This window comes from Danio aesculapii, chromosome 8 (assembly GCF_903798145.1).
Source record: "Danio aesculapii chromosome 8, fDanAes4.1, whole genome shotgun sequence".
NCBI lineage: Eukaryota > Metazoa > Chordata > Actinopteri > Cypriniformes > Danionidae > Danio > Danio aesculapii.
The window spans coordinates 5,130,893-5,154,988 of NC_079442.1; the positions used below are offsets into that span (position 1 = coordinate 5,130,893).

At 37.6% G+C, this 24,096-nt stretch overlaps 1 protein-coding gene across 1 annotated transcript in view; it reads left to right on the forward strand.

The window, feature by feature from the left end:
• frmd3 (FERM domain containing 3) overlaps positions 1-24,096 on the forward strand; it is a 91,160-nt gene that overhangs the window by 29,756 nt on the left and 37,308 nt on the right. Inside the window, exons 2-8 of the mRNA XM_056463057.1 lie at positions 5,654-5,758; positions 7,569-7,611; positions 10,135-10,213; positions 17,932-18,029; positions 18,303-18,426; positions 21,235-21,322; positions 21,475-21,563. Of these exons, the coding sequence (XP_056319032.1) occupies positions 5,654-5,758; positions 7,569-7,611; positions 10,135-10,213; positions 17,932-18,029; positions 18,303-18,426; positions 21,235-21,322; positions 21,475-21,563 (626 nt within the window). The remainder of the gene's footprint in view (positions 1-5,653; positions 5,759-7,568; positions 7,612-10,134; positions 10,214-17,931; positions 18,030-18,302; positions 18,427-21,234; positions 21,323-21,474; positions 21,564-24,096) is intronic.

Consider the following 24,096-nt stretch of genomic DNA (forward strand, 5'->3'; position numbering starts at 1 on the left):
TCACACCTAAACAATGGCGGCACACTAAGAAGTATTCTAATCCCTTTACCAAGCTGAAATAGCACATTTATGCTGGCAACACCCTAAAAATCACTCAGAACTCCTTAGCAACCACCATTTACACCATAGCAACACATTATTCTAAACATATCAACACCTTAACAATGTGGTTACACAAAAAACACCCAGAACTCCTTAGAAACAACTATCTTGCATTGTGGAAACACATAAACAACTATTCAGAACACCTTAGCAACAACGTAGCGACACCTTAGCAACCATCAGTTACATTCTAGCATTATGACAGCACACAAACAACTATTTTAAACACATTAGCAAACTGAAATAGCACTTATATGCTGGCAACACCCTAACAATCACCCAGAACACCTTAACAACCACATAGCAGCACTCTAGCAACCACAATTTACACAATACCACTGTGGTAACACCTAACGAGTGCATAGCAACACCCTAACAATATAACACACTAACAACCACTTAGAACACCTTAGCAACAACAAATAGCCCTGTAGCACTGTGGCAACACAAAACCAACTATTCAGAACACCTTAGCAACAATGAAGCAACACCTTAGCAACCATCTGTTACAATCTAGCATTATGACAACACACCAACAAGTATTCTAAACACACTGGCAAACCGAAAGAGCACATTTATGCTGGCAACACACTAACAATCACTCAGGACACCTTAGCAAACACATAGCAACACTCTAGCAACCACTATTTACACAATAGCACTATGACAACACCTAAACAGTGCATAGCAACACCCTAACAATATGACACACTAACAACCACTCAGAGCTCGTTAGCAACAACAAATAACCCTGTACAGTGTGGCAACACATAAACAACTATTCAGAACGCCTTAGCAACAATGTAGCAACACCTTAGCACCATCTATTATACTCTAACATTATGACAGCACACTAACAATATTTTGAACACATTAGCAAACTGAAATAGCACATTTATGCTAGCAACACCCTAACAATCATTCAGGACACCTTAGCAACCACATAGCAGCACTCTAGCAATTACAATTTACAAAATAGCATTTTGGCAACACCTAACCAGTTCATAGCAACACCTTAACAATATGACACACTAACAACTCCTCAGAACTCCTTAGCAACAACAAATAACCCTGTAGCACCGTGGCAACACATAAATAACTATTCAGAACGCCTTATAAACAATGTAGCAACACCTTGGCAACCATCTATTACATTCTAGCATTATGACAACACACAAACAAGTATTGTAAGCGCATTAGCGAACTGAAATAGCACATTTATGCTGGCAACACCCTTACAATCACCCAGAACACCTCAGCAACCACATAGCAACACCCTAGCAACCACTATTTGCAAAATAGCATTTTGTCAACACCTAAACTTTACATAGTAACACCCTAACAATATAACACAAACAATCACTCAGAACTCCATAGCAACCACAAAAACCCTGTAGCATTGTAGCAACACAAACTATTCAGAACACCTTAGCAACAACACAGTGACACCTTAGCAACCATCTATTACACTCTAGCATTATGACAACACACACTAACAAATATTCTAAATGCATTAGCAAACAGAAGTAGCACATTTATGCTGGTTACACCTTAACAATCACTCAGAACACCTTAGCAACCACATAGCAGCACTCTAGCAACCACTATTTGCACAATGGTATTTGTCAACACCTAAACTGTGCATAGCAACACCCTAACAATATGACACACTAACAACCACTCAGAGCTCCTTAGCAACAACAAATAACCCTGTAGCACTGTGGCAACACACAAACAACTATTCAGAATGCCTTAGCAACTCCTTAGCAACAATCTATTACACTCTAGCATTATGGCAGCACATAAAAACACATTAGCAAACTTAAATAGCACATATTTGCTTGCAACAACCTAACAATCATCCAGAACATCATAGCAACCACATAGCAACACCCTAGCAACCACAGTGAGTTTATATGGTCAAACTCCACTCAAAATTGTTCAGTACTTTCCATGTAAACATGCAATTCTTTCTGATATATATTTTATTATGTTTATAAACTGAAGCTCTAAGATGGTTTTTTTTAATAGTGTAAGAGCAGAATGTCGAGGCCAGTCTTCATCGTGTGTGGTGATATTGGAGTCTCCGCAGTGAGATGTATTTCACATATCAGGAGCGTGCTATGGCACCCTGCGTCACGGGTAATAACAGCAAGGTCAAAAAGCTGATGGTCATCAGAACTGAAGCAGAGCTGCTCAGTGGAGCAGAGACACTGTCCTGTATGAGATCATAAACCATCATCAGTCAGTGTTTCCTGCAGAACCGTGCGTTCACATCTGCGTCATTATTGTACGTAAAACATGTCTAACAAATAATGCAGGTGAATTTTTGAGGAATATTGGGTTATAAAGCATCAGATTTATTTATGGAATATTGTAGCATTTATTATAAATGATTTATCTGTGCACTTTTTGAAATGGATGTGCTCCCATAATCAAATCCTTATTAAAAAAAACAATATATTGGGGATTTGGTCATGCAAATTATGGTACAAAAGCTGCATAATGAGCTGCCAGTAGGGTTGGCCGATAGACGATGCTTTCCGGCATCGCTGATCCTCCACCCTGCCCCATCGCAAACCCGCTTGCGAGAAAAACACACTTAGGCCTCCGTTTACACGAATAGGCCTCAGTTTTAAAATGGCATTTTTGAACAAAAATGATCCACATCCACACTGTGTTTTACCCAGGGCCGGATTAACCAATGGGCATTATGGACACAGACCCATGGGCCCGTGCACTCTTGGGGCCCCAGCGAGGGAAGGGGGGCAGAGGGAGCTACTGTTTGTAGTGTCTATTTAGGCTAAGTGCAATAGCGCACCTCGTTGGAATTAGCTAGTTAAGCAATTGACGCCCATCACAGTTTGATTGACCGAGACAACATAACTAAAGAGCGCAGCAGACGGAAGCGTGAGTGGCGTAGCCTGTAAAGCGCATGGCAACGTGTTTTGACGCAATCGATCATGAATCCGGTTCGAATCCAGCATCTGATGAACACATTCTTCTTTTTTTCCTCACCACATATTTGATTTTGCCTACTCTTCATCACGAGAAAGACAAGTAGGAATTATTAATAAGTGACTGTATTATTGAGGATTCAGAGTCATAGAACTGGATTGGAAAGGTGTTATATCTAAATCATATGCATTATAAGTTTGTAGAAGTTATACATTAAAAATACCCTTAAATAAATAAATAAATATATATATATTCTATTAAAATCCATTAATTTTCACTAGTTGTATTAGTATTTTATTTTTTCAAAGTATACTTTAAATGCGTTACATGATATACCGTACATATATTTCTAGTCTACAAATAATTAACTTATTTTTATTTTAAAAATGCGGACAATACATTACAGATTAATTTTATTTAAAAAATATAATATTAAATCAAATTTTTTTATTCAACTAGGGGTGCGGCCAGGTAGGGGGTCTACAAGACATTGTGCGCAGGGGCCTCTGAATTCTTAATCTTTCTTTAATCTTTAATTCTCAAATATATCAAATATTCTTAATCTGTAATTCTTCAATCTTTGACTTTCACACTTGTGCTTAGTAATTTTAGTGAAAACCTCAGATACTGTTGGTTGTGCACCTTTTTACTGACCAAGTTTGTGGATGGCATTATAAGGACACAGATCACTCTGCCTATTCATGCCAGAGTCCTGCGGGAAAAGTAATTGATGGGTGGTAATTTGTGTGTAACTTTATTTATTTATGATTTGGTTATGGGTAAAACAAAGACCATGTGGATCAGGTAGTTGAAACGGTAGGCTACAAATAATTCATTCGTTATGAATGAATGAATTATTCATGAATAATTAATTCACCTCTGCCTTTGACGACGATGCCATCCTCCATCACGATGTTTCACATTAGACATCGTACGATGACATCGCCCAACCCTAGCTACCAGTACTTTTTCTGTTAATGTACAGAATTTTTTAATGCATTATTTCTTATACAATAGATCAATTGTTAACAACAAAAGACCTTCATTTCAAATTTCCTTTAATTTGTAAACGTCCTCTTGGTATCTTGTTAAATGTTATGCAAACTCACATTGGTAGCATTTAAAGGGCACCTATGGTGAAAAAATCTACTTTTTAAGCTGTCTGGACAGACATATGTGTAGATATAGTGTATAGGCCGTCATATTGGGGTGATATAAACCCACCCAGTCCTTTTTTTAATTTAACAACATAAAAATGGTGGACCAATTGGAGCGGTTTTCAGATCGACCGCAACTTAATGTAGGAGTGCGGTTTCCCCGGCCACCGAATTGATTGACAGCTGCGTACTAACATGTCTCCGTTGTAACGTGTATAATTATATCAACAAGAGAGAACGAGCGCAAAGCAAATGTAAATAAAAGATCTGTTTAGTTTGCTAGGATCATCAATCATCATCAAACGTGATCAAGAGTGAGTTTTACAATGTTTAAAATGTTTTAAAACAGAGCATGTGTGTAATGAATTACAGCGATTTACTTCATCAGCACAGCCGCGTGTCAGAACAATTCTAAAAGAAGACGCTTCAATCCCGGTTTGTGGATGTTAATCAGGTTTATTTTGTACATTAACATAACAGATATTCATACAGCAGCGGAGATTAACCTGTATCCTGTCACATTTGCGTGCAAAAAGAGTGCGAAGCTAAACGTGCATGCTGTCTGTGTGTGCGTGTCTGCGCTGTGTGTGTGCGTGAATTTTGTAACGACATTGTGTGCGACTCATCGTTGCAACTCCACAGCAAATACATTAAATACTCATTTTTAAAGTTCTTACTGTAGTATTTCTCACACACGCTTTGTGAGATCTGCTTCCTTCATGTCTGTCTGTTGTCTGACACAGCCGAGGGAGGAGATTAAGGCACGCTGACGGGCACGTGGAAACGGTGGGCGTAAAGGACTAGCCTTAAAGGCGCTGTCCACAAAAACCACCACCTGCTGCTCAGAGCTATAAAATAGAAACTTATAAAAGCTATAATAAAAAAACTGATGGGTGTTTTGAGCTGAAACTATACAGACACATTCTGGAGACACAAAAGACTTATATAAAATCTGGAAAAAGGGGTAACCTAGGTGCCCTTTTAACATAGAATAAAACCCATAATCAGTACCTGAGGTGATCATTGTCATAGTGGTATATGCTGTTGTTCTGCAGAAATAAAAAAGAAATTTTGTGCATCATCATCACTTTAAAGCTACAAATGCCTGTGTGTCAGCATAGAGGCAGATTCAAAAACAGGATTAACATCCTATGCTAATGAGGGAGAGATGGTCACTAATGGGTGGGGCTTTCCCCCTCTGATGACACGTACAAAGGGAGAATGTCAATCAACGTGTTTCTGCAGACTGTTTTTATCAAGTGTGATTATAAAAAATACAATGAATACATTTTTATTATTAGAAGCTGGTTATATTCACACACTGTTGCCACACAAATGCGTTTAACCCCCTTGTAAGTGTGATTTTTGCATAATAGGTCCCCTTTAAATTTGATTATGGTTTTGATTTGTGATATATTTGATTTTTTTCTCTTCAGAGAGACACTAAAGGGCAGTTTCTGGTGGATCATGTGTGTAATCACTACAGCCTGCTGGAGAAGGATTACTTCGGCATCAGATATGTGGACCCAGACAAACAGAGGGTAAATAAATACACATTCTTCAACCAAACTTCTTTTGGCTATGGACGAATACACAGCTTTTTTGAAAACAGGCTCATTTTACAACTCCCCTTAGTTTTAATGTACTAGAACTAGACCAGTATTCTCCTGAATACTCCTGAACTTGCTGGAATGTTCCACAGTTTGAAATATCTTGTGCTTTTTTATTGTATTTTCCTCATCTATATTTAACACAATCTACATTGTAAGAAGTGGCATAGAAAAAAAAGATGAATGTAGTCAAATTGAAGTTAAATAGTTTGAGTTTTTACCATTTATAAATTTGATTAGCCTTGGATTAGCCATTAGCATCTCGCTCAAAGTTTATAATAATTTTCCAATTTAATGCTTGACTCTCCTGTAGTTACATCATGTACTGAGACCATGATTTATAGACCAACATGACTAGGAACTATCCTCTCATTCTGGTGTAAAAAATCAAGGAACTTTGCTGCCACATTGTGACTGCAGCAGGTGCTAATACATTACACAGCACCTGAAAATCAACTTTTACGTATTCTGGTTCAAATAGATGCAGTTCAGGTTCTGCACCAAAGTAAATATGTTCTGAATCATCTTTCAATAATGTCTTCATGGTTGCAAGTCAAGCACCGGTTGTTTTTTTGAACGGATGTTGGCCGATTTATGCTAAGCTAAGGCAATGATCTAAGCTAAGCTATGCTAAAAGTTCTCCCGCCAGTCCCCTTCTGCAATGTTTCACAATTTGAAATATTTTCTTCATCTCTGTTAGACACATCTACATTGTAAAAAGTGCTAAAAATAAAGATGAATGTAATCAAATTAAAGTTTAACCGTTGAGTTTTTACCATATGAATTGGATTAGCCATTAGCATCTCACTCAAAAAGTTTTCAATATTTTTCCTATTTAATGCTTGACTCTCCTGTAGTTACATTGCGTACTAAGACTTTTCAATATCAGACTTGCGAAGTCTGAACTTAAAGAAAGCATGCAAGACTGAACTGTGTGTAGGCTACTTATAATTGAGGAAAAGGCCCCAATCACACCTCCGTTTTCAGATGTCTCAGTTTTCCCCCATCCACACTGACATAGAGAGGCAGCGTTTTAAAATGAAAATGGCCTCTTCTGCATTTCCAAAGCGCTCCGTTTTGAAAACTCCGGTGTAGTGTGGATAAAAGTCGCAACCGTAGCAAAAGTTATGTTTTAAAATGAAAACATATAAGTGTAAACAGGGCCTCAGAATGAATATCGTTGCAGCACAGAAGATAATATCAAAACAAGTGGAACCTGAATCAAAAATGAACTAGCTTTTAAAATAATCAAACTTTAAATACACATAACTTAACATTCTGTTTGCTGAATGGCAAGTACACCATGGATAAGTTTAAATTCTCTGAAGCATAATACTAACCTCAAAGTTTTGAACAGTAATGTAAAGTACAGCAGAAAAACTCACCAATCTTGTCACCAGGGTAGATTGTTCAACCTTAAGTAGCTTATCATACCGACTGTAAAATCTGAACAAAGTTGCCATGACAACCGAGCAAGGGGGTTTTTCCCTACTGTATGTAAGACAATGTTTCTTCAGTCGAGCAGAAAAGCTCCCGGCAGCACTGCAGTGAATTATTTACACTCATTTATGTTGTAATATTAATGGCCGTTATAGAAAGTCTCATCAGTGGGAATTTTGTTTACGATCATTTCCTGAGCTGGATGCTTGTATAGAGTGCTTGCAGTAAAATGTTTTGATTTGTCACCATCTCAGTGCACAGCAGTCAATAATTTCTTTTTTTCCATGTCGTTTTTTTACAGCATTGGTTGGACCCGAGCAAACCAGTAGTGAAACAGATGAAATGTAAGTTTTATTTATATTGTCTATGCCTTCAGGGTGGCAGGTTTAGCTCTTGGATGAGGCATGTTACTGTTTACATACACTACCGTACAAAAGGCCTGTTGTCAGTCTCAGTTGTAAAAGCAACAAATAATAACTTGACTTCTAGTTGATCATTTGGAAAAGTGGAAGAAGGTCTGATCAATCATCTGTTGAACTGCATCCCAATCAGCACAAATACTGCAGAAGAACTACTGGATGGACCCAAGATTTTCACAGTAATCAGTTTGGTTAAGGAAAAATCATGGTTTGGGGTTACATTCAGTAGTGGATGACAACATCAACAGCCTGAGGTATCATGACATTTGTGCTGCCCATTACATTACAAACCACAGGAGAGGGCAAATTCTTCAGCAGGATAGCGCTCCTTCTCATACTTCAGCCTCCACATCAAAGTTCCTGAAAGCAAAGAAGGTCAAGGTGCTCCAGGGTTGGCCAGCCCAGTCCTCAGACATGAACTGTATTGAGCATGTGTGGGGAAAGATGAAGGAGGAGGCATTGAAGATGAATCCAAAGAATCTTGATGTACTCTGGGAGTCCTGCAAGAACGCTTTCTTTGCCGTTCCAGATGACTTTATTAAGTGATTTGAGTCATTGCAGAGATGTATGGATGCAGTCGTCCAAGCTCATGATGGAGTCAGACACAATATTCATTCTGTTTCCACTGCAGCATGACCACATATTCTATACTGGACATTATTTCTGTTCAATGACAAGACTTTTGTCTAAGCAAAGTCAGACCTTACTGTCCTAATTAAATCATTAAAAATCAAGGCATGATCATATTTGAATTAGCATAGCTGATGGTCATAGTGTATATAAACGAGATGCGTGGAGCAGATTCATGTGATGCATTGAGTGTATGCTTTACTAAAAAGATAGGTCTTTAACCTAGTTTTGAACTGCAAGAGTGTGTCTGAGCCTTGGACATTATCAGGAAGGCTATTCCTATTAGTTTACGAGCCATAAATGAAAAGGCTCGACCTCCTTTACTCGACTTTGCTATTCTAGGTACTACCAGGAGCCCTGAGTTTTGAGATCTTAAAGAGCAGGTTGGATTGTAGCGAGACAGGAGGTTGGATAGATAAACAGGCTTTATAAGTAAGAACTAATATTTTAAAATGAATACAAAACTTAACTGGCAGACAGTGTAAAGAGGATAAAATTGGGGTGATGTGATCATATTTTCTAGACCTAGTAAGAACTCTGGCAGCTCCATTTTGTACTAGCTGAAGTTTGTTAATAGAGGATGCTGGGCAGACAGCAAACAGAGCGTTACAGTAATCCAGCCTAGAAGTCATAAAAGCATGAACTAGCTTTTCTAGCTAAATTTCAACTTTGACATAAATGGTCCTGGGAGCAAGTAAATAAGTTAGTACACAACATAAAACCAACCAAAGGTAAATGTCTATTAATGTTAGAGTTTGATGTTGTATGGATGTCATAGCATGACGTCAAAATGATTTCAGTTAGTTATCGCCACAGCCTAAAACCAGCCAAATATCACAACCCAGGCTCATTCTAAAAAAACGTACCTCTACAGACGTTTCTGGAGACCGCGAAATACCGGCGGCACGTTTTTCTGCAGTTTTTGTTTTCGTGAATCCACGAGAGGTCGCTGTGTATGCTTTTTGAGATCTCGAATTACCCTTGCAAGTGCCATCCGCACCTGCTGTTCTCGCGTAAACCCACCAGAGGCCGCTGTTGACTGACTTTTTGACTGACTGAGCGAACGATCGACTGACCCACCCTCCCCCTTCCCTAAACCCAACCAATTTTATTGATTGACCTGCGACCGGCGTCACACCACCCCGTAGCGTTCGTTTAAAAAAATTAAATGCAGCCATATGTACCTCCGGCTACATAATTCGCTGTCTCCAGAAACGTCTGTAGGGCTACGTTTTCAGAAAGAGCCTGTGTTGAAATATCAACGCCAGCTGACGTCGGTATTAGCCAGTAAATTGACATTAAATTTATGGTCACCTGATGTCGCAACCAAAACAGGACTAAAGATCAACGTCACATGGTGTTGTGTGCCGGCTGGGTTCCTTCTTTTACGCTTACAACAAGATACTTTTTCTTTGAAATGTTTTTTACTGAGGTTAAATTTCCCTCGTGTTCCCAAAATAAAAATAAAAAACTTTATATAATTACTGTAGAGAAGGGAGGTGGATGGACAAGTGACAGAGACAGAGATCGTAGACCTTTTAGCTAGACGTTCTCTAAAGTGACGTCAACGAAATCAATCTCTCCCTCTGAGCTTTTAACTTCTCCGTCTCATTACGTTTATCTTCGAAGACTTCATTGCATCCTTCACCAGAGGGGCTTCCCTCATCTCGTGGATTAATATAATCATTTTAGCTCTCCTCATGCCCTCGGTTACACTTCTCTGCATAATCTGCATCACATTTACTGGCGTACGCTCAAGACTCTCTCTCTCTCTCTCTCTCTCTGGGTGTCTGATTGTTGATGTTGTGCTGTTTTCAGGTCAGCAGCCGTACACCATGTGCTTCAGGGTGAAGTTCTACCCTCAGGAGCCCATCAAGATCAAGGAAGAGCTGACAAGGTAACCGTTCTCTGATCTAATGCTCAAATTCTCTCAGAATAACGTTAAACGGCACCGGCCGATTCCAGTGTAAACAGCTCTAATTTGCTGGAGTCAAGTGTGCGAGACGGAGGATGCTCTGGAAGAGATTTGCATTTTAAAAAACGCCTCCTGGGCAGATTGTTCCAGTTTTTATTTGGAAAGAGCATGTTTACTTTGCAGCCGAAGCCAGAGCGCCTGATCCGCGGCAGCTTTCATGTCAGAGTAACCAGTGTGATCTTATTATAGTGAATCTCTCAAACCTGTCAAACAACATGTACCGGCTCTCATTTCGCTCCAGAAATCAAACGAATGATACATGATCTATTTTGCTCCAAAAATTGTTTGGTATCACTTTATTTTGTCACAATTCACACTGGCTTATTAACTGCTTAATATTAAGATATTAGCTGTGTATTAGTAGCTATAAAGTATGATCTTATTTTACATCCCTAATCCTACCCAAAACCAAAATCCAGTTATTTACTATTAATAAGACTCTAATTAGTAGTGTGTTAAGATAAGAGTCTTATTTAATGGTTTGTTAATTGCATGAGTTTTGACTTAAAGTGTTACTAAATGGTTTTACGGGGCTGCACGGTGGCGCAGTGGGTAGCAAGTCCGCCTTACAGTAATCCGGTCGCTGGTTCAAGCCTCGGCTAGGTCAGTTAGCATTTCTGTGTGGAGTTTGCATGTTTTCCCCATGGGTTTCCTCGGGTGCTCCGGTTTCCCCCACAAGTCCAAAGACATGTGGTACAGGTGAATTGGGTAGGCTAAATTGTCCATAGTGTATGGGTGTGTATGGATGTTTTCCAGTGATGGGTTGCAGCTGGAAGGGCATCCGCTGCGTAAAACATATGCTGGATAAGTTGATGGTTCATTCCGCTGTGGCAACCCCAGATCAATAAAGGAACCAAGCCGAAAAGAACATGAATGAATAAATGGTTTTACACAAAATGACTGTGTTGGAGTATAAATAAAATAATATGGAGGTACCGTATTTTGTGTATTTCTGATGATATAAATATTGTTTTTTCAACGTATAACTGATCCCAAATAAATTGACAACATTTAAATTTAGAGCTCTAGAACTTTACTTATGCATAACTGCACTTATAAGAACTTATTACAAAAACATACTTACTTTTATATAGTATACATAATTGTGAAGAACAATTATCAATTAATTAATGTTATCAATTATATTAAAAATAGTTTAGTTTACGTTTATATTAAAATGCAATTAGATTAACTTATAAGAGCCTTTTTCTCAATGCATTTTATATGTAATTTCATAGTACTATTATTTCCAAAACATGGTTAAAGATTACTTCAGAAGATACAGACAGTATCAAAATTTAAAGTGCAGTTGAAGAACAAATTATTAGCCATTCTGTAAAATGTTTATTTTTTATTATTTTATAATTATTATTTTGAAATGTTTATTTTTTTTTATATTTACCAATAGTTCTTAAGTTAAACTAATATAATATTAAATATTCAGTAATAATAATAATAATAATAATAATAATAATAATAATAATAATAATACAATACATTATACTTTAATGTTATTTAAAGTGTGTTATAAAAGTTATAACAAGTTATTAAACTTAGACAAAAATATATTTAAATATGTTTATATATTAGGAACTTTTGTTTCTTTTTGTTTCTTTTTGTTTTGTTGTTTTGTGGTACCTGCTTTGATACCTTATTTGTAGGCCCACACGGAATCTGCACGTGCAGAATTCCACAGATTTCCGCAGATTTTTTTAGCCCATCATTAATTCTGTTTATTTACTTGTGTAAATGTGTGTAAACCTATATTTATTCAGTTTTTAAATTAAATACAGTAATATTATTGACTAATATGAAAATATTCATGATTTATTTACAAAACAGTTTGTAAAGTAATATTTTCTGTCTTTTAATGTATAACATGTTAAAAGTTCTCACAATGCATTTTGAAACCAAAATGACAAGGAGTTCGCACACATGCACACAAACAAATAATAAGACATGATTAGACAATTTAAATAATAATAATAACAATACTACATACATGGGGTGTTGTCAAGGTAGCATGTTATAAATTTGTCCCTTGAGATCCAAATGCAAATGTGAGATGGTAAAACCCTACACCCTTTAAAAAACTAATTTTAAGGGCCCTTTGGAGGGTGCTATGGCACAGGGATGCTCACTTCTATTTGGAGTTAAGCTTTGGATTCCCTCAATTCTGATTATGTTCACCTGTGCCTTGTTTGGTTCTTTTTAAAGTGAAATATAATCTCTTTTTAGTGAAAAAAATATTACAAAGGAAAATATAATGACTGTTTTCATTGTTTTTAGGTAAGCCTGTAGAGCAGTGGTTCACAAAATGGGGTCCTGAGCACCACAAGGTGTCACCAAAGAAGTCTAGGAGTCTAGTTTGAGAGCAGTGACACAGAAATCAGTTTAATGATAAACCACAGTGGTTAATATTTCCATTTAAAGATGATTAAATTGATAATAAACAAAAAGTGAAGTTTATTAATAAACTAATTTCGGGAGGATCACGTGCTTATGATTTATCACAGCCGGTCTCGTATTAAGCTAATCAGTATCATCCAATCATATGAGCCATAAGCTACTATAAATAACCACAGTTTTCAGTCCACCTTATCTTCGTTTGGAAGAAACCCCCCTTCCTCCCCATTCTCCTCCTTCACCTTAGATCGGGCGGCACGGAGGCCCAGTGGTTAGCACTGTTAGCCCCACAGCAAGAACACTGCCAACCCTGGTCCTGCCAGGTCAGTAGGTGTTTCTGTGAGGAGTTTGTATGTTCTCCCCGTGTCCGCGTGGGTTTTCCCCGGGTTCTCCGGTTTCCTCCCACCATCCAAAAAATATACATCATGCATAACAATGAAACATTTGTCTAGCCCCCTTGCTTTTTCCTCACGGGTTCCCTTAGCTACTGCAGACGGGGAGTTCTGAGATCCACCGAGCTCAGGCTCCCCTCTCGCTCTGCAAACGGGAGGAAGCCCCGGGCTCGAGGATCCCTTGAGCTCGGGGCTCTCTCCCGGGACAGCATGCCAAACAAGATATTGATGAATCATCAGCTAAGTGTGAACTCTTGAAGTATAGTAAACAAACACTGTCCAGCGTAGGTTTTGTTTTGTGTGAAAATATGAGGATGGCAGTGGGGGGTTTTAAACTGAGTGTTGAATTGATGTATGAATTAATTATATGGATGCAGCTAAACGGAACTGAGTTTCCTGAAAAGTTTAGATGGTAATTGATAACATTCTTGTCTCCTAGAGGGGGTGAAAGTTCATAAAGATTGACATGTTAAAGGTTTGGCATGGTTATTTATAATTTTTTTTATTTATTTACATATAAAATAAGCGTTTCCTTGTGGTGCTTTACTTACTACTCGACTCAAGTCGAGTCCAAATTAATTCTGTGCCAAATATGTATTTATACATCAAAACAACATAGGCTCTTTCTGAAAACGTCACCCTACATATGTTTCTGGAGATCGGGAATTATTTAGCCAGAAGTACGTATGGCTGCATTTCATCTTTAAAACGAACACTGCTGGGCTGTATGACGCTGTTCCTTTTCGTGCTGCCAGCTGAACTCTTACCTTCATATAGACAGCTATTCCGCTGCTACCAGTTTGGGTCTGGGTCAATTGGTGCTTTTGAAAACACTTTTGGTTGGGTTTAGGAAAGGGGGAGGGTGGGTCAGTTGATAGGTCAGTCATTCAGTCAATCAGTCAGTCAACAGCGGCCTCTAGTGGATTTACGCGAAAAGAGCAGGTACTAATGGCACTCGCAAGAGAAATTTGAGATCTCAAAAAGGGTACACAATGGCCTCTGGTGGATTCGTAAAAACTGAAAAAAAGTACTTCCTGGGATGTTTTTGGCACTCTCCAGAAATGCATTTAGCAGTACATTTTCAGAATGAGCATGGGTTGCATGAAAAAGACCTCCAAATAAGCCAAAATACATTTGAGTTCATTTTTTCGTATACTTGTGTAATAATGATTACCAAGAACTTTTTTAATTAGGCAAGAACGTCTGTGTTTTAACTAGAATTTGAAAAACACTTTTCGTTTCATCAGTTTGGACATCCTTGCTTTTCCATAAATTAATATGAAACATGTTTACCCCTCAATTTTATGTTAATAGGATTTTTTTTCCCCATCAAATGCAAGCAAAAATAATCAGAAAAGACTGTCAGTGTCAGTGTGTGTCATGTGTTTTCTCTAAGATTATCACAGAGCAACGTTCCAAAAGCAGGCTTTGATTTCATCTCGCGGATTCCTCTCAAACACACGCACACACACTCGGTCATCAGCATACACACACAAACACACACACACAGACTGTCAGTGTGACTAACTCATTACTGCTGCTCTCACAACATGGGGCTCAGTGCATGGACCATCTGAACTGTGAAGATAAATGTATTTGTCTTTCTGGATCTTCCACACTTTCTCTGCCCTGGAAGACCAGAATGTTCCTGTGGCCAGACGAAGCCTGAGTGTGTGTGTGTGTGTGTGTGTGTGTGTGTGTGTGTGTGTGTGTGTGTGTGTGTGTGTGTGTGTGTGTGTGTGCGTGTGCGTGTGCGTGTGTGTGTGTGTGTGTGTGTGTGAGGGTATTGAAGAGCGCAGGTTGCCCGAGTTTAAATGGTTACATCCTGTGAAAGAGGAAAGAAGGAGTTTGAGATGGAGGTGCATTAATGTTCCTGGACCCAAGCTTTCTCTGTTAAAAGCTTGGTTTGACATAGAAAACATCTATATTTGTTCCCTACCGCTCTCTCTCTTTTTCTCTTTAATATTTAATAGAAAGAATGCAGTTGAGTGCAGTGGGTTAGGAAGAGGAAGAATGGAGAAAACGGAAACTACTTAATAGCAGACACACGCGTTTAGCTAATGCATCACAGTCCCACTGTACAAACTGCAGAAATGCTGTGAACAGATTTCAGTGTTTATTAATCTAGTGGAACATGATCAGTTATTTAATGTTAGTCAGTACTTATTTGGATACCTACAGTGTTAAAAAAGCACTAGAAAACATGTACCTTTTTTCCCTCTTAAACATAATGTTTAGGAATATAAAAAATGTGTGCTTAACTAAATTATTCCCTTCAGTCAGGGAGATCCAAATGCAAATATGAGATAATAATACCCTACACCCTTTAAAGAACTCACTTTAAGGGCTCTTTCAAGGTAGTATGGCACAAGGATGCTCACTTATATAGGGTTTTCAGGGTCCTTGTTAAAGTGAGACATATGCTGTGTCCCAATTCGCATATTATCCATATGATATCTGAAGGATTGTTAATTATTTCTAAACTAATGGGACATTTATTTCACATTTTCCATATTATATTACATCTAAACCAATAGTGTAAACTTGAAGGGAGAAATGAAGAAAATGTAACTTCATAAAAGCAGACGCAGGTTTAGCTAATGTATTACAGTCTTTTTGTACAAACTGCAGAAATCAAAACTAAGTATTCTTGCTGTGAACAGTTTCTCAGTGTTTATTATTCTAGTGGAACATGATGAGTTATTTAATATTTGTCAGAACTTATTTGGATACTTATGGTGTTAAAAAATCACTAGAAAACCTATACACACACACACACACACACACACACACACACACACACACACACACACACACACATGTATATATATATATGTGTGTGTGTGTGTGTGTGTGTGTATGTATGTATATATATATATATACCCTACACCCTTTAAAGAACTTACTTTTACATTTACATTTAGTCATTTAGCAGACGCTTTTATCCAAAGCGACTTACAAATGAGGACAAGGAAGCAATTTACACAACTATAAGAGCAGCAGTGAACAAGTGCTATAGACAAGTTTCAGGCGTGTAAAGTCTAAGAAGCTGAGCATTAGTAAATTATAATTTTTTTTAGGGCACTTTGAAGGTAGTAGGGCACAGGGATGCTCACTTATAGGTGTTAATTAACCTAAATGTTCTGATTTTGTTCTAAACTAATGGAACATTTATTTTACTTTTTTCACATTATATTTTATCTGCAGCAACAATGTGAACGTTTAGTTAATGCATTACAGTCCCTTTGTAAAAACTTCAGAAATCAAAAAATCAGAAATCCAAAATACAAAAAAAGTATTCTTACTGTGAAACAAAATCAGTTGTGTGATGTTAATGAATATTACTCAGTACTTATTTGGATACTTAAAGTGTTAAAAGAGCACCAGATAAAGTGTACTTTTTTCCCTTCTAAATGTAATGTTAAGTAATATGAAAAAAATGTCCGCTTAACTAAATTAGTTTCCTTCAATGAGGGAGATCTAAATGCAAACTTGAGATAGGAATACCCTACACTGTTCAAAGAACTTACTTTAACGGCTCTTTCAAGGTAGAAGGGCACAGGGATGCTCACTTATAAGGGATTTTCAGATATTTTCTCACTGCTGATTATGTTCACCTGTGCCTTATTTGGTCCTTGTTAAAGTGAGACATATGCTGTGTCCCAATTTGCATTTTATCCATATGATATCTAAATGATTGTTAATTAATATCTAAAATAATGGAAACATTTCTCAGATTATATTATTTTCTGCAGCAACAATGTAAACTTGAATGGATAAATGGAGAAGACGTAAACGTCATAAAAGCAGATGCACATTTAGCTAATGCATTACAATCCTTTTGTACAAACTGCAGAAATCTAAATGAGCCTAACTATTCTTACTGTGAACATTTTTTCAGTGTTTATTATTCTAGTGGATCATGATCAGTTATTTAATGTTACTCAGAACTTATTTGGATGCTTACAGTGTTTAAAAAAAAGCACTAGAAAATATTCCATGAATGAATGTAAAGAAAACATGTACTTTTCCCCTCCTAAACATAATGTTTAGGAATATGACAAAAATGTGCGCTTATCTAATTTGTTCAATTCAATCAGGGATATCCAAATGCAAATGTGAGATATTAGTACCCTACACTCTTTAAAGAACTCACTTTAAGGGCATTTTGAAGAATGTCAAGACCAACTACTTTGAAGTTGACTATAACTTTGACAAATGACCATGAAATGAATAAGCGGAATAATTAACGGTTTGCCGTGCGTTGCACAGTTCTTTGCCTCTGTGTATTTAAATCCTTTAATGCACGGAAAGCCGTTAATTATTCATTTCATGGTCATTGTCAAATAATTCATGGTCATTTGACAAGTTATAGACAACTAAAACTAAAATGCATTTTAATCTAATTAAAAATAGCCTGTAATTACGCAATCATGTGGATTATTTTACATTGTTTACATAAAAAGTATTAGTACTAAATGGATTCTCTCTCTCTCTCTCTCTCTCTCTCTCTCTCTCTCTCTCTCTCTCTCTCTCTCTTAAAAATGTACATTTGCATGAAGTCAGATATCCTTTTACACTGTTGTACTGCCATCCAACTTACTACGTTCTTATGATGTTTACAGTCTCCTTAACCAATTGAACTGAATAAAATGCAATCAAGTTACATTTAAACAAATAAAAATAAAACAAAAGTGTATGTGTTTGACCTCAAAAGCATAGACAACTTTAAACTACACTGCATTTTAATCTAATTAAGAATAGCATGTAATTAAGCAATCATGTGGATTATTTTACATTGCATTAAATAGTCTGCTCTCTCTCTCTCTCTTTTTTTCTCAGGTATCTTCTGTATCTTCAGTTGAAGAGAGACGTGTATCACGGCAGGCTGTTGTGTCCGTTCGCTGATGCTGCATATCTCGGAGCCTGCATCGTCCAGGGTACGAATGAAACCTCCTCGACAGACACCCTTTACAACCAATCACACGTTTCATCACATAACGCCGTGTTCCTGAGACACTTTCGTCTGGAAGCTTTTAAACTAATGAACAGTCATATTTCACAAACCTCTTTCCACATTTCCCTGCTCTCTGAGTGAATGAGAGCGATTGTGACGAATACGAAGCTCATTTGGATTAGAAACGGATGAGAGTGTCTTGTTCTAGATATGCAGGAATATTAATGGTCGTTTAAGATGCGAATCTGTGTTTTAGCTGAGCTGGGAGATTATGACCCCGAAGAGCATCCTGCAGACTACATCAGCGACTTCAAGCTCTTCCCTAAACAATCGCTCAAACTGGAGCGCAAGATCATGGAGATCCACCAGAATGAGCTGAGGTCAGTGATAAAACACACTTTTAAGCTCAACCAATGAGGGGCCTTTCATTTATTTGTATGTTCTGGCTATGTAAGCATGACTTTGGGCCCTATCATACATAGGCTTGTGCCGGTATTCAGTAATGCGATAAATCACGGTAATGAATATGCACAATATTGTTATCGCGGGCACTTCAAAATACCGTGAAAAATAATAGATCCGAATTTATATTCTTAGAACGCGCCTTAGCTTATTTTCCATCAACCGCTTGAAGAAACACTGCGTATATGCTGCGCAGAACTGATGCGCACTCTGATGTAAACAATCCCCACATGTAGAAGCACTGTGCGCGCGCCGCCGCTGCCACCGCACTATAATCCTCACACGAAGAAGAAGCATGGCGGAAGGAGGAACGCTGCCGACAATTTATCCCCCTTCAAAAAAAAAGTCAGAGGTTTGGAAATATTTTGGGTTCCAAAAAAATCCAGAGGGATTGCTGATCGAAGACGGTTTCCCTTTGCACATTCACTTTGATATAATTGCTCAAGTTTACTTTTATATTGTGTATTGTTTTATTTATATTTATTTGTATTTAAATGTTTGAAGTACTTTTAGTTAATTAAAAAGTTATTAAAGTTACTAAGTTGACGAAACTGAAGTTTTTTGTGTTTTTTTTACCTGTTTCTCTAGTAAAATAACAATATCGTGATAATACCGTATACCGTGATAAAAGCTCAATCAATTAATCGCAGCATGAAAATGTGATACCGGCACATGCCTAATCATACACATCGTCAACTTAGAATTATGAGGTTCTCTCTGACATTTTTGTCAAAATTGAGTTATTGACATATTCTTTTTTTTTATATATATATAAGTTGTTTACATTTTAAGACTATTTTAAAAACAAAAAAGGTTGTATCTACAAAGTCGAACTCTTTCATTCAGTTCTGAATGTTAAAAAACCAAGGAGTTGGTGATCGACTTCAGGAAGAAACGCCCCATTTACTCCCCTGTATATATCAACAATATTGCGGTGGAGACTGTACAGCAGGTAAAATTCCTGGGGGTCCACGTTACTGAGAACTTGACTTGGTCTCTCCATACCACTTGTCTTGCAAAGAAAGCGCACCAACGACTGCACTTTCTGAGAAGGTTAAAAAGAGCACACCTCAGCCCATCAATTCTCACAGCTTTTTACAGAGGTGCTGTTGAGAGTGTTCTTACTAATGGCATCTCCCTTTGGTTTGAGAATAGCAGTGTATCTGACAAGAACAGCATTAAGAGGATCATAAAGTCAGCTGAAAGGTCTGTTGGAGTCAAGTTGACATCTATCGAGGAATTTTATCAACGACGTTGTCTGTCTTGGGCAAATAGCATTTTAAGGGATCCAACTCTCCCTGGCTATAGCCTGCTCACGCTTATGCCATCAGGCAGGCGTTACAGAAGCCTGAGGAGCAAATCAGTGCGGTTTCGTGATAGTTTTTATCCTGTCATTATAAGACTTTTGAATAATACCATTTCTTAAACACTATTGATAGCTAGTGTAAAATAATAAATCAATAACTAGGTAAACTAGCATAAATTATCAATATTACAACTATTATAACAAATGGTGAAATGGGTATTTTAGTATTAAGCTACTCTCTACTGAGAATTTATTTATTTATTTATTTATTTTTTAATCAGGTTATATCTTATATAACTAAATTTTTATGAAATTATAAAAGCTTGTTTATCATGTGAGGATTTTATAGTGTTTGTATAGTGATGTTTTTATGTTCTTGTTGGGTCTGTTGCAACGTAATTTCCTTCTGCATTACAATTTTATTGTGATGTTTTGAACGACAAAAATAAAGGAAACTAAAACTCTAGCTTGGCTCTATAAGGTTCTTTCTGTGAGCCAATCAGCAGTTTTAATGCAGGCACAAGGACCAATCAGGATCAGCTTTCTTTGTCATTTCACCGGACTGCTCTATTGACAGCGGGAAAGGCAAGAAAGACAAAATCAGAGTCGGCTAAATAATGCCGCACCACACAGAATTGAGATGCATGTAAATGTGATGATTTAGAAGCATTTTTTAACGATAAGATGAAATGATAAATTCTACATTGTTGAAAAACAAACAGTTATTTAAAAAATGTAATGTATTAAATGTGAACTATTTTTATTTGTGTATATACAGTATAGTCAGTGAAACATGTTTCAATGTTTATTTAACTCATTTGCTCATTGTCTGTTTTCTTTTAAAGTCTTTAAATTTAATATTAAGCCTTGAGGGTGACACGGTGGCGCAGTGAGTAGCACGTTCGCCTCATGGCAAGAAGGTCGCTGATTCAAGCCTCGGCTAGGTCAGGTGGCGTTTCTGTGTGGAGTTTACATGTTCTCCCCATGTTCACGTGGGTTTCCTCCGGGTGCTCTGGTTTCCCCCATAAGTCCGAAGACATGTGGTATAGGTGCATTGGGTATGCTAAAATTGACCGTAGTGTATGGGTGAATGAGTATGTATGGATGTTTCCCAGTGATGGGTTGCAGCTGGAAGGGCATCCGCTGCGTAAAAACATATGCTGGATAAGTTGGCGGTTCATTCCGCTGTGGCGACCCTAGATTAATAAAGGGACTAAGCTGAAAAGAAAATGAATGAATGTATGAAAACAAAAGACATGTTTGATCATGTAAACTTACGCCAAACAAATACCAGTTGGAAACTGATGCTTTCTAAATTTTAGTTTACATGTATTTTCTGAATTAGTATAGAATATTAATCACTTTACTGTTTGTAGTCGGAGGTCTTAGATTGTAACAGATCACATTGTTTTGTTTGTAGAGGTCAGTGTCCCGCACTCGCAGAGTTAAACCTCCTCCAGAGGGCTCACACGCTGGACACTTATGGAGTGGATCCACACCCCTGCAAGGTACTGACTTCTGAATGCATTTAATTATGCGACACTGAGTTGCAATATGATCAAAACAGTAAGCCAAGAAAAAAAATCAGTAAAGTGGAATACAGAAACTTTTCTCAGAGGTTAAAATAACATAAAACTGATGTTTGATTAATTCTTTTCAGGATTTCACAGGATCCACAGCCTTCTTAGGATTCACCGCAAGAGGGTTTGTGGTTTTCCAGGGAAATAAGAGGATCCACCTTTTAAAATGGTAACTTATTTGAAAACCGTGAACTTTATTCGTCCTCATTTCCCATCCTACTCTGTGTAGTTTACTGTGTAGGAGTGTCATATAATTTCAAAGAAGCTGTGCAGGCAAGTATATGCATATATTTTGATATACAGTGGTGTGAAAAAGTGTTTGCCCCTTAGTTATTTCAAATTTTTTTGCACGTTTGTCACAATTTTGTGTTTCAGATCATCAAACAAATTTAGATATTAGTCAAAGACAAGACATGTAAACACATCATGCGGTTTTAAAATGAAGGTTTCCAAGCATGAACCACCTTTTTAAGGTCATGCCACAGCATCTCAATTGGATTCAGATCAGGACTTTGACTAGGCCACTCCAAAGTCTTTATTTTGTGTTTTTTTTAGCCATTCAGAAGTGGACTTGCTGGTGTGCTTTAGATCATTGTCTAATGATCTAAAAACCCAAGTTCACCTAAGCTCGAGGTCACTAGCAGATAGCCGGTTGTTCTCCTTCAGGATATTTTGGTAAACAGCAGAATTGATGGTAACATTTGTCACAGCAAGTCTTTCAGGTCCTTAAGCAGCAAAACATTCCCAGACAATCACACTACCACTACATTTTACTGTTGGTATGAGGTTCTTTTCTGAAATGCGGTGTTTCTTTTTTTACGCTACACATATTTGGACACACACCTTCCAAATGTTTGTCTTGTCAGTCCACAGAGTATTTCCTCAACATTCTTAGGGATTGTCAAGATGTTTTCTGGCAGACCTGCGACGAGCCTTTATGTTCTTTTTGCTCATCACTGGTTTTTGTCTTGGAACTCCGTCATGCAAACCATTTTTGCCCAATCTCTTTCTTATGGTGGAGTCATGAACACTCAAATGAACTAATTAACTAATTAATTAATTAGGGAAGTGAGGCCTGCAGTTCTTTGGAAGTTGTTGTGGGCAGTGTTGGGGTTAACGCATTATAAGTAACGCACGTTACGTAATAATATTATGAGTAACAAGAAAAGTAACGCATTACTAATGAAATTTAAAAATAAGTAATATTATTTGAGTTACTTTTAGAAAGATGTTTTTGCTTTAATATAAATTATTTCATGTTTGTAGCCTACTCTTAGGCTTTATTGCAATTTTTATCTCAATGGACATTGAATTTACTTAACTAATAACACAAAATGTACAAAAGTAGCTAACACATTACTTTACATGCTTTCATTAATCTGTATATACAGCATGTATAGCCAGGACTGTCGCAAGCTTAACTGGCCCTTAAGGCAAACGACGATCAAGCCGCCCTCACGGTGTTCATGCTGCCCTCACGCAAGTGAATGGGAGGGAGGTAGTGGTGGACAAAAGTGAAGAACGGGTGGTGTGGTTGGGTAGGTCTCCATGCTGGCAGCAAGATGCCACCCTGGGTGATCGCCCATATTACCCATGCCTAAATCCGCCACTGTGTGTAGCTCTGGGCTTCTCAAAATACATTATTCTACATTTTTTAAGGGAAATAAAGGGGTAGGTTATATAGGGGGATGTTAAATGCGGAAAACCTCAACCAGGTAACGGAAAACGCAAGTAACGTAAAAATAACTCAAAAGTAACATAACACATTACTTTCCATAACAAGCAACTAAGTAACGCACTTTTTGGGGGAGTAACTTAATATTGTAATGCACTACTTTCAAAACTTTCCCCAACACTGGTTGTGGGTCTTTTGAATTCTCTTGGATGAGTTGTCGCTGTGCTCTTGAGCTAATTTTGATTGGCCGGCCACTCCTGGGAATGTTCTCCACTGTTCCATGTTTTTGCCGTTTGTAAATAATGGCTCTCACTGTGGTTCACTGCTGTCCCAAAGATTTAGAAAAGCCTTTATGAACTTTTCCAGACTGGTAGATCTTAATTATTTCCTTTTTCATTTGTTTTTAAATTTCTTTGGATCTCGGCATGATCTATAGCTTTTGAGGATGCTTTGGTCTACTTCACTTCATCAGGCAGGTCCTATTTAAGTTATATTTTTTGATTGCAAACAGGTGTGGCAGAAATTAAGGATGGGTGTGGCTATAGAAATTGATCTTAGGTGTGATAAGCCAGAGTTAAGTTATGTTTTAACAGGCAGAGCAAACACTTTTTTACACAGGGCTATGTAGTTTCCTCTTATTAATAGAAACCTTCATTTCAGAACTGCATGAAGTGTTTACTTGTGTTATTTTGTTTGATGATCTGAAACATTAAAGTGTGGCGAACATGCTGAAAAAAGAATCAGTAAGGGGGCAAATACTTTTTCACAATATTGTATTTTGCGCAGCCTTACTATAAACAAATCAGGCATAACTCTAAAGACAAGACTGGATGGCACGAGCCTTGCAAGTGCGACTAGAATCTGTTTTAGCCGTAAATCAGTCTGCGAGCTTGTAAACAAACCTGTTTCTTGGCCGACAGTTTAAAGCTGTGAATCACAGCTGTTATGTAAGGCCAGTCGATCAGATGCAGTTTTCATCAGCAGATCTCCGAGCGTCTGATCTGTGACACGAGCTTTTGTACAGTTG